Genomic DNA, 12752 nt, shown 5'->3' with positions numbered 1-12752 from the left:
TTGTGTTTCAACGAAATTCTGGAAACACGCGTTTTCATGCATATCATCAAAAGAAATTTCGATGTATGTAAATGCATAGTCACAATAATTATGTGGAAAAATATTTTTAAAAATTCTTTCGTATTTTCTGTTTAAAAAAAAAAACTTACGGAATTTTTTTCTCCAAAATAATAAAATATTCCGGGAATAGAAAATAAAAGGCGAGAAGAATAAGCGATCAATATTTATTCAATTCCAATTTGAATTTCATATGCTCAAGATTTTCTATTTTATTTATTGATCTTTAATCATGATGAATGCTGCTTCAAGATTCATAAAAATCTTTTTAGAAACATTTTCCATTTTCATTGAACAAAAATGATTTTAAATAGAAATCTATTCCAGTTGAAGAAAATTTTTGTAACGGCACCCAACTGAGTCATTTACTTGAGACCTTTTTTCTTCACTTCAATTCTACTCATTTTCTTCCGTAATTTTTTATTTCTATCTTTTCTTTTCCGTTCTTTTTCCGACCTAAATTCAGTTATCTTTCTTTCCGCAGAATCGTCTGCAACTATCCTTCCCTTCTTTTGTCGAATTAATGCCTTGGCGCAGTTTTAACGAGTGGATTGGCGACCGCGTGGCGCGCGGGAAAGCAAGGTAACCCTTCGAACTATTACAATATCGTGTTTTGAGGTGGCACAAGCTTGCTTTCCCTCCGAAACTGGAAGAGTTGGCTGAAAACGTTGCGGTGGCCTGCAGCCTCAGGGTTTAAGGCAGCGCCTACCTATCTAAAGAACAGTCACATAACCACATAATCAGGCCTTCTATTCCCAATACATTTCTCATTCATTTTATTCATAAGAAGGGTTAAATGAGTTTCCGTTCGACAAACACCACAATTTTTGAAACTTTTCTAACTTAAATCTTTTCAAAAATTAAACACATTTCAATATTATTTAGCATTATTTAAACAATATTTAAATGATACAATGTAATGAATACAGCGAAGAAAAAGAACGTCTTCCGTGCAAACGATTTTATAGAATGAAGAATGCACGTGGTGTGTTTACGTCGGTGCTCTGGTTTCAGCGGTGTTTCGGTGATGTTTCGTCTGCTATTGCGGGATTCTGCTCCGTTTCCCCACAGACTTATTTCGTTTAGTGGTGGATAAAGTGTGAACATTTAGAATAGATGTTGTGTTCGCTGTCTGATTATTTTATTTTAGATCGAGAAAAAGCATTTTATTGACAGCTAAAAGGTATGTTAACTGTATATAGTGTTTACGATTCTAACCAGATATTCTGAGTAAGAAAAACAAATAATAAAAACTCGAAAAAATAGCCCATAATTGCTATTTTTTACTCGTATCAAAATTTATGAAAAAAACTTACTTAAAAGCTTATAACGATTGTGATATAGTAGCAAAATTCTGATTCGTTAAATTTTGTGAATAAATATGAAAGATAAGTTGAAACTTATGATTATTGTGATAAGAAAAAGTAATTAAAATGTGTTTTGTATGTGCTAATTAGAACAGTTTGCATATTAGAAACTATTATAGAATGTTTCTACTTTGAGAAGATCTTATGGATGAACATTCAAACTTTTTAATCTAAAAAATAAACTATCCGAAGAAAATTGATCATACATACTTTTAAACACATCGTTTAGAAATTCAAAAGAGTTCATGGAATTATGGCATGACATTTGGAATAAGCTACTCAAAACCATGATATCATTTTTATCAAAATAATGCAACAAACTAATTAATTTATAAATGCTCCATTTATTTGGGCTTAATGGATATGTACTCCATTGCAAGTGCCATTTATTACAAATGTTGAAAGAAAACCATGTGATGCCAACATGAAGAAAAAAAGCGTTTCTCTATTAAAAGAATATTCATAAAAGAATACAATATTTAACTGAACAGAAATAAGGAGATCCGAGTTTCTTTTGCAATGAGGAAACCTAAAATCTATCCTTACATCTCCTTCATAACTCAAAGTTATCGTCTGTTTGTTTTAAACATTTTCGTTTGCTTCATTATGATGCTTATCAAAGTTTGCGCGAGCGATTTATCGTCTGCCGCACCTGATGAAACACCTTGTTCTGTGCTTTGTGAATGTCTTGGTCCTGAGTTTGCCATCCAAGCGGATTGTTCGAATCGGTCCTTGGTGGTTGTGCCTAATGACTTAAGCCATTGGACAGTAAAGCTGTAAGTAGAATTTAATATTTGTTCATTTTATATGTTGTCGTAAATGATGATGATATAAGTGAAATATATAGCAGTGAAAGTTTTCAGTAAGAAATCTCAAGATCGCACATTCAAATGCATCTTTTAATTTGAAATATTTATTATTTAAAACTGAAATTAATTAAGTAAAAGGGGCTTATAAAGTTTAGTTCTACTATTGTCGTTTTAAAATATTTTATACCTTTTAACTAAAAGAAGAAAATGTAGTAATGCTGGAAATATCATAAAACATAAACTTTAAGGGTTTTTTTTTGTATATTATGAATTTAAATAATGTTCATGTTGTATAGAAGTATAGCTAAATCCATAATGGTGTACTCATAACAAAATGAAGATCCAAGAAAATTTAACTTAATTTACATGTATATTTACGTGTAAAATTACATTAAATAAGACATTTTGTTTCTTTTTTGATTAAAAAAATTATTGCAATTCGTAAATTTTTTTGTTGTAATTTTATAAGGTATTTTATAAAATTTCACAAAAAAAAAAAAAAAAAAATCCGGAACATATTACGGAACAAAAAATCTAATATACCGTAATTTTTCAAGCTATAAATACAATAAAATCATCTAATCACTATAATTAAATAAATATTACTGTAAAAATTATGGAAGAAAAGGATTTTACGGTAAAATGAATTTTACGGATGAAGGACCCAAAGTGCGGTAATTAGTATTGTAATCTGATCCGGAATTTTTTACAGTGTATACATGAAATTCCTACTCAAAATGAAAGTGAAACACTTATGAAATTTTACATATATTCATATAACATGATGCGGAAAGTTTGTGATGTTTCTTTAATGACGTTATTTATCCTAATTAACTTAAATTTCTAGTTGGTTTTTAATTACATTAGTGATATTTTTAAATACTTCCGCGAATATAAAATGTTTATTTTAGTGCAAAGGTTATTTTTAATTAATTAACTCACGGTTAAGCATGAGCAAATCTCCAGGTACTTTTATTGAGGAAATATTTCATTGCATAAATCCTAAACTAAATAACTATTATTACTGGAAATACACTACCAAAACTACTGAACCTGATAGAAAACATTCTACAACTGCTTAAAATTTTGAAAAAATTGTTAATGGTGAAAAAAATACCAATATTAATAGAAATGTAAATTCTAAAATGTACATTTACTATAACGTATCAGAAAAAATTAGAATAAATTATACTGCGGAAATATTTTTTTTCTGTTTGCATGAGATTTTATAAGGAATATTGGATATTTTCGCATTGCTGATTTCAAATCTTTAAGCTCTTTAAGCTACAGTTTTTCTAAATGATATTTGTATTAAAATTTTTTTTGTCAAAATGTAACATTTACGCAACATTTGTCGTAACATTGACGCAGCTCCCTGTTATATATAACTTTTTTAAACTTGTACATTTTGACAAAACAATGGACTAAAAATATTATTTTTAAAAAATTTATAGCTTATGAAATCCCTAAATCAAAATTAGGCAACATCAAGCATTTGATAAATGCACCAAAAACTTTGTCCCCCAGTGCTATTGATGAATTTAATATTTTGATAAGTTGGTAGCAGTTAAAAAAATGTTTTTAAGAAAAATAAAAATATATGCAATAACTAATATGTTGCAGAAGTAGTTTGAATAAATTGTTAATGGATTTTACATAGGCCGTTTCTATTTCTAGTAAATAAATAAAGAATTATAAAAACTTTATGACAACTTTGTACACGTTTCATTATATGAAAAGAATAAAGTTTCCATAGTTTTCAAAAACATTTAATACCTTACTCGAAAGTCAAAATTTTATAGCTTAATATTAATTGAAGTTTTTTCAGTAATATATGTGTATAGTATTACTGGAAAATTTTTTTAGAAACTGGGATTGTATTGTATTAACTTTTTTAGCAACGTTCCTGCATTAAACTTTTTATAATATAATATTATAACCGTTGTTGAACTGCTGGGGCTTACTACTACTAATGTTCAATTCCGTAGCCTTGTAATTTTGAACCCAATTCAGAAGACAAGGGAACCTCTGGATCTAATATAGGGAGAAATTTGCCTTCGTGGAGGACTTTTTGTCTGAACTAACCCACATTTGCGTTACATGCATTAAACTCTCTCTGCATTAAACTTAGTAAACATCTTTTGTGTCTAGGTTTTTTTTAACCGTGTAACGATTTTTGTATTTTCTTTAACTTGTGTTAAGTTATGTAAGATGGCATAGCGTAAAAGGTGTGTAAATTACTGCTCAGTCACGTTAAAAAAAATTAAGACGTTTTATTATTAAGTAATATTAGAAAGTAATATTAGATATTAATGCATTTTCACTAACACCCAAAAAAATTTTTTTAAGACGTTTGATTAGTATGGAATATTGGCAAATGATATATTTTAACCTACACAGAAAAATATTCACTAGTTAAATGTGCCTGAATTTATAATTTATAGTTCATCAATTTTGAACTTTAGTAAAACAAAATATTCCTAAAGTTCAAAAGTTTAAGCTTTCTTCGTCATTCCTTTTATTATTAATTAGATACTTCTTAAAAAATTAAAAATTGCATGCAGCGTACTTAAATTATTTTGATTTATATAGAAAATAACTTAATCAAGTTTTAACAGTTTAACATTATTTTCTTAAAACTTTTTTTGTAAGAAAGTTATATTTTTGAGTTTTATTTCATAATAATTAGTTTTATCACGAAAAATAAAAATAGATTCAATAACAATTGATCGACATCAATGCTGATTAATCTTTACATTTTAAATTTATGCTAGTTTATTAATAAATGTTTTTAAATGTGATAAAAATTAGTTACATGAAAATGTATGATAATTCTAACTTAATAATATTTTATGTGTTTTTAAGTTAAAATAAGTTTTCCAATCTTGTGTCCAGTACTCTGTATTGTTTTATATAGCTTTTTTTATTTAAATTTATTATATGCAGAGACTAATGATTTCAAATGGGAAAAAGAAAAAGATTTATACTATTACAAAATATTTCTGAGAAAACAATTTTACGAACGTTGACTTTCAAAGTCGTTTTAGATTTTTAAATCTTTAGCTTTCGTTTGCGATATTTTGTTTTCATTGTCAAAAGTGCTTATAAACGCTATTTTTCAACTTGAAATTACTAGTGGAATGCGCCCCCTGCTCGCTAACGCTCGCCAACCCCCGAAAATTGCTACGCAATCTTATATGGTTTGCTTCGCAAACCAAGCTCGCTTTGCTCGCTACTAACTTAGGTACATTGCAAATTCACAAAATTCTAAGAATTCAAAACAATCATTCAAATCCATATAACAACTTTTTTTTTAAAAAAAATTACATCTTTTTAGTAAATACTAAGTCATTAAAATAAATTTGAATTCAAATAAATGACATGTAATTCGTTAAACCTATTAGAAATGTGCTATAGTATAAGATTTTAAAGCGTTACAGCACGACTGAAACTCATTTTTAAATGAATAACTAATAACCGTAATAAAACAAATAAATTCGTGATATAAATCAAAAATCGTCAAATAAATTCGTAATATATAAATTCGTGAAAAAAAGCGCTTTCATCAAAATACTAAAATAGAGATCTATCGACAAAGACTACTCACTTCTGCCTAGCTTAAGGTTATTTCAGTTTCCGTTTTTAAAAGCGCTATACGTTGAGCCACCTCATCTGGATTCGGCATGCGACATTTTTAGCGGCAATCATTGGTCGATTTTCTAGCGTTGCCATTCGGGGAGTTGTAATGAGGCCTTTTTTTGTCGCCGTGTAAGAGAAATATATATATATATATATATATATATATATATATATATATATATATATATATATATATATATATATATATATATATATATATATATATATATATATATATATATATATATATATATATATATATATATATATATATATATATATATATATACATATAAAGACTAATATTTTTGTATGTGAGTACTAATGTTAATGTTTGAGATTACGATTTTACAAATGCCGGTTTTTGTAAAATCGTAAATCGCTTTCGAAAGCGTTTTCTTTTACTGCTAAAAAGTAAAGCGTCACGTTTTTAACTAACAAATTCTAATATAACAAGTAGTGAAAATAAGATATATTTTAATTTTTTTATAATATATTAATAAATACATGTTATGGAAATTCATAGATTAAAAAAAGTAATAATTCATATAAAGCTTTGTAGTTATTCAAAACAAGCCGAAGTATTTAAATTAATTATTTAAAACATGCTGAAGTATTTATTCAAAACATGCTAAAATATCTATCCAAAACATACTAATTTATAATTTAAGACAACGGTATCGATAAAAAGAAGCTTATTTTACTCTAATAAAGTATTTATTCCTTTTTCTCACTATGTCAGTAGTTTTTTCTCTCTATGTGTCCAATTAAAACGGTTAAAAAAGTGCAGGCGCTCAAAAAATTAATGCTTTCAGCTTTTTACTTGGACAATCTGGCTTAAAGCTAGTGTTTTCCAGGAGAGTTGAAATAATAAGTGTGAAATTTTTTTTAATACATTTTAAAAATAGCTGTTCATATTTGCATGCATAAAAGTTTGCAAATCAAAGCAAAATCGGGTTACTTTTCTTTTAACAGTTGAGTTTTAATTTGAAATTTACTTAAATGTATCAACTTTAAGACATTTTTAAATTCTGCTTTAAGTTTAAATTAAAATTCGATGCAATCTCGTATTGATTGAATAATTTAATCATTTTATTTTTGTGATTCTTGACATTTCTTCGCTCTTTATTTATACAAATAGAATTTTGAAACTTCTCCATTTGATAAAAATTTCTTTGCGTTCCTTTCCGTATTTTATTACAGTCTTTTGTGCAATAACTCAAGTACTTTTATCCATGACTATAACAAACTTTCACCACTTTATCTTAGATAAACTTTTATTGCATTGCTTAAATGATTGTATAATTGATATAGTTGAAATCATTTAAAGATGTATTTTAATTCCATGCTGAAATATGTAAGAATAATCTCAACATTTAAGCATAAATTACCTCAAAACTTAATTGTATTAAAGATAGTAAAAAGATAATTTCGTAACATATCATGTTATTTGCATCAGATAAAACAAAATTGACTTTCAGACTGAATCAGGTAAAAATAATAATAAAATAAGATTTCAGTAAAAATAAGATTTAAGCATAAGAATCCGAAAACACTATATTGAGTTATTAAAAAAGCATTTTGTAGTATATCACACGGTAAAAAAATCCCGTAAAACTTAGGATATTAAACCGGCAACTAGGTTTTTTATGCAAAACCCAAAAATTTACAAAGTAAATCCGTAGCGTAAATGATTTTTTTTTACCATACAAACGCACGTTTTCCCGTAAAAATTACGAGCTACGAAGTAAATTTAGTACTTGTACCAGGAGTGGATAATTTATATCAGCTGATTTGTAACGACCAATTATTGCTGAGATTTGAACTTGGTTCACTTTATTAAGAGGTGCGCGTTATGTCTACTGTGTTTTATTAAGAAGAAAACGTGATAATATGAATTTCGCTTTAATATTGTATTAATTTGACATTAAAGTCGAACCATAATTTAATTTATACGATGTTCAAAACCACAAAGTAATAATTAAAAAGTTAGAGCAAATATAATAAATAATAGTAAAATGATTCGAAAAGTGGTAAAATTATATTACGGTTGCAAAGCTGCAGGACAAAAACTAGAATTTCAACTGGCTGTTATAATCCTTTAGTAATTAGGGTGAGAAACACGGAAAAACCATTTTGCCGACAAAACGGCCTTAAACTGTTAAAAATACAGAGGGATTCCGAAAAAAAAATATCGGATATTTTTACAGTGCATTTTACATGAAGTATAATACGAAATTTAGTTTCTCGCTGCAACATGTAGAAAAGAGCTAAACATTTTAACATAAATCCATCACAAAATCGACTAATAAAAAAATAGAATTTTGTGATGTACCATGCTGTCTAATACACATTACAAAAAATTAAATATGTTAAAGTGAATGAAAAGAAACTATTAATGTTTACAGATTATGTCATTAAACATTTTCCATTGAAAAAAAAATAAAAGCGAATTTTGTGAAAAAATGCGTTGTGTAAAGTATAATTCAAAATTAAGTTCACGTCGTGAAAGGTAGGATAAAAAACTAAAGTAACAAAACCAAGAAGTAAGTTATTGCTACCTTTGACCATTTTATTGTCATTAGATCTTTTTTTTTTGTGACATACCATGTTATTAATTATACATCAGAAAATCAATTCTATGTTGGTTTAAATAAAAAAAAACTATTCATGTTTACATATTATATCACAACACATTTCCCATTGAAAAAAGAAATAAAATCGAATTTTGTGACAAAACACGTGATGTAAAGTATAATTCAAAATTAAATGTCTAAAAAGGTAGGGTAATAAACTAAAGTAACAAAACCAAGAAGAAGTAAGTTATTGCTACCTTTGACCATTTTATTGTCATTAGATCTTTTTTTTTTGTGACATACCATGTTATTAATTATACATCAGAAAATCAATTCTATGTTGGTTTAAATAAAAAAAAACTATTCATGTTTACATATTATATCACAACACATTTCCCATTGAAAAAAGAAATAAAATCGAATTTTGTGACAAAACACGTGATGTAAAGTATAATTCAAAATTAAATGTCTAAAAAGGTAGGGTAATAAACTAAAGTAACAAAACCAAGAAGAAGTAAGTTATTGCTACCTTTGATCATTTTATTGTCATTAGATCATTTTTTTTTCTACCAAGCCCTCCAGCAATATTATGTACTTTGTCGAAAAAATTACAGCAATTATCACTTAAAGTAAGGAAAGTAAAAAAAAGAAGAAAAAAAAGAACATAACATAAGAATCTATTACTCTTCCAGTGTTTTGGTCGGGTAATTGCTTGAGTAAAATCAATCAGGTTAAAAGCATGTATTTTTTTCTTTACTTTTTTATTTACATTTATTGTAAAGTGTCTTTGTTGTAAGGTATAGAACTTGCAGTAGGACACTTAACCCATTTAAAAGATGGATTTGTGAGAGTGTTTTTTTTTCTTATATAAAATTAAAACCCTCTGGACACTTTGTTTGAATGTTAGAGTACTTAATTTAATTTTCTCTTTTGGGTTATTTTTAAAACTTTAATGATCTTGCCCTGTTTTCTCCATTGTTGAAACGCATTCTAATCGTTTTTTTTGTTTATTTAGTTGAAGTCGAATAATAAATTAAAGTGTTTAGCTTTTTCATTATTTTAAACTGAAAAAACTAAATTAATAACTTCCAATTTAACAAAAAAAATTATTATCACATAATATTAATTAATATTTGTGAATATTATTATGTAAATATTGTATGAATGTTAAATATTCAAAATAAACTGTTAAATACATTTTAATTAATTGCAAAATCTAAAAAAAAAGTTTTTTCCTCATAGATCGTCCTAAAATAGCTTACTAATAGACACTTATATTCTAAATTAAACTTAATTTACTTAAAAATTATGCCATGAAATGTTAAATAAGTTTTCGTATAATAAAAATTAAAGAAAACTTAAGTAACAAATGCTTTCTGAATTAAGCTAAGGATTTATTTAAATTTGAATTAGTATTCAAGTATTAAATTGTTATTCGTTTATATCGTATTTTTTATATCGTTCGTAACAATGCCCATCAATAGATTTCAATGTGCTTTAAACGTATTTGGGAACATTTTCAACCTTTTCTTTCGGTCACTTATGTGTTTGAAACTAAATGAATTACATCCACAGCCCATGTGTGTATCATATCATATCATATCATATCATATCATATCATATCATAGAATCGAAAATATAGAATCGTTCTGTTCCCAAACAGACGTGTACTAAGTGTTTCTTAGGGAATAGTAATTTAAGACAAATAAGATAGGCAGTGCATTTCTAAGTGTTACATATTAGTTTACATAGTGTTTAGATATTTGCTTAACTTCCTATTTTTCATTATTTTTACAAAATATTAATTCGTATTTAAATTCAATATGAACTTGAAAAAGATATTTTACATTTTGGGCTTTATTGTCACAACAGATTTTGGCTTCATACTTATTTGCTCTCATGTGTATATTACATCAGAATTGAATTACTATTCTCAAACAGATACAAAATAAATCCTATCTAAAGTGACTAAAAAATAAATAATGTATCAAATACGAAATAAAATATACAGAAATGTTATAGAAATTCTTAAATATGCTAATGTACGATATTCTTTATTTTATAACTTAGAGTGTTTGTAGTTAATTAGTTGCATTGTTTCTGAGAAAAAGCAGTTTTATAACACAACTTTTAGTTATAATTACTTCATTCTTTTAGTTTCTTTAACTTGTGATATCTCAGGAATGATTTAACCGTTTTACTCTAAAATTAATTTTTTAGCTTAAAGCTTAAAGCTTTTTTAGCTGAGAAAAAGCAGTTTTATAACACAACTTTTAGTTATAATTACTTCATTCTTTTAGTTTCTTTAACTTGTGATATCTCAGGAATGATTTAACCGTTTTACTCTAAAATTAATTTTTTAGCTTAAAAGTCGCTACATGTTTTGACATAAAATATTAAATTGCAAAAATCTTAATGATCTTTGGTCTGGAGTACTTGACTATTCACCAATTCAACTTTTATTTAGAAACTATTCCATCTTTTTACCTCAATTTTTTTAGCACAGCAAACTATATGTTTTAACACAAAATATATGTTTAAAAAATTTCATTACTTTCTCCTTACATAATTTTTTTTTACATTTTTCATTTGTTTACTGAACCTTGTAGAGGAGTTTCCTTTGTGCCATTGAACCTCCTGTTCTATGACAAAAAAAATTTGTAATATTACACCATACATTAAAGTACTATAAAGTCTAAAAATATTCAAAAAATAATTGGCTAACAAAAGCATGAATAAAAGTAAAAATATTAAAAAAATAACGGGCTAGCAAAAGCATGGATAAAATAAAATAAACACATAAAGAGATAAACAATAAAATGCTGTATAAGCGATAAGCAGAGAGCTCGCCACACTTTACTATACTCAATACTCAATAAAAGCAAACGATAAAATTAGAAGACTTTTTGTAGAACAACAGAGTTGTTGGTTTTCTCAGAGATTAGTTTTGGTTTGGAATTTGAGTTTTCTTATAAATCGTTACGGGTTTTTCTGGTTTGTTTTATAATATTTTAACTATACCGTTACGGGTACTCCATATTTGTTACTGTTTGTGTTGTTTGTGAATAAAAGTTTTTTTTATAAGAAACAGAGCTGTTATTTATATAGCCTGATACGTTACAGTAAGTACCAATATTCATAGAATCCTTTATATATTTGTTTAAATAACATGCATTTCCTATATTTAGGATGTGCACGCTTTCAATTCTTTTGGTAGCTTCTGAATTTTAATTGTCTGCTTAACATTTGTTGCTCAGTTTCATGATTCTTAATTTCTGGCAAACTCTATTGATGTTCCCTCATCAATTACTTCTCCATTTTCTTTTTAATAATTTTCTTCGTCACTTTTGCTTAACTCAGTCCAATATTACACCATAATAAATAGTTGTAATATTACACCATACCTTAAAGTACAAACCAATATTTATAGGATTCTTTATAAACTTGTTTATATAACATGCATTTCCTACATATAGGATGTGCACACTTTCAATTCTTTTGGTAGCTTCTGAATTGTCTGTTTAACATTTGTTGCCCAGTTTCATGATTCTTAATTTCTGGCAAACTCTATTGATGTTCCTTCATCAATTACTTCTCCATTTTCTTTTTAAACATTTTCTTCGTCACTTTTCCTTAACTCAGTCCAATATTACACCATCCCTTAAAGTACAAAGCAATATTTATAGGATTCTTTATAAACTTGTTTATATAACATGCATTTCCTATATGTAGGATGTGCACACTTTCAATTCTTTTGGTAGCTTCTGAATTGTCTGTTTAGCATGTGTTGCTCAGTTTCATGATTCTTAATTTCTGGCAAACTCTATTGATGTTCCTTCATCAATTACTTCTCCATTTTCTTTTTAAACATTTTCTTCGTCACTTTTCCTTAACTCAGTCCAATATTACACCATCCCTTAAAGTACAAAGCAATATTTATAGGATTCTTTATAAACTTGTTTATATAACATGCATTTCCTATATGTAGGATGTGCACACTTTCAATTCTTTTGGTAGCTTCTGAATTGTCTGTTTAGCATGTGTTGCTCAGTTTCATGATTCTTAATTTCTGGCAAACTCTATTGATGTTCCTTCATCAATTACTTCTCCATTTTCTTTTTAAACATTTTCTTCGTCACTTTTCCTTAACTCAGTCCAATATTACACCATCCCTTAAAGTACAAAGCAATATTTATAGGATTCTTTATAAACTTGTTTATATAACATGCATTTCCTATATGTAGGATGTGCACACTTTCAATTCTTTTGGTAGCTTCTGAATTGTCTGTTTAGCATGTGTTGCT

At 27.0% G+C, this 12752-nt stretch overlaps 1 protein-coding gene across 1 annotated transcript in view; it reads left to right on the top strand.

The window, feature by feature from the left end:
* Positions 1-654: 654 nt before the first annotated feature.
* The window catches only part of LOC107438967 (uncharacterized), a 191531-nt gene continuing 179433 nt past the window's right edge, over positions 655-12752 (top strand). Inside the window, exon 1 of the mRNA XM_016051395.4 lies at positions 655-2200. Within this exon, the coding sequence (XP_015906881.1) occupies positions 1944-2200 (257 nt within the window). The 5' untranslated portion in view covers positions 655-1943. The remainder of the gene's footprint in view (positions 2201-12752) is intronic.

Source organism: Parasteatoda tepidariorum, chromosome 4 (genome assembly GCF_982258835.1).
Source record: "Parasteatoda tepidariorum strain Cologne lab strain chromosome 4, Ptep-v5.0, whole genome shotgun sequence".
In the NCBI taxonomy this organism is placed as follows: domain Eukaryota; kingdom Metazoa; phylum Arthropoda; class Arachnida; order Araneae; family Theridiidae; genus Parasteatoda; species Parasteatoda tepidariorum.
Note: the sequence above shows the minus strand (reverse complement) of the source record. Positions and strands in the feature narration are given on the sequence as shown.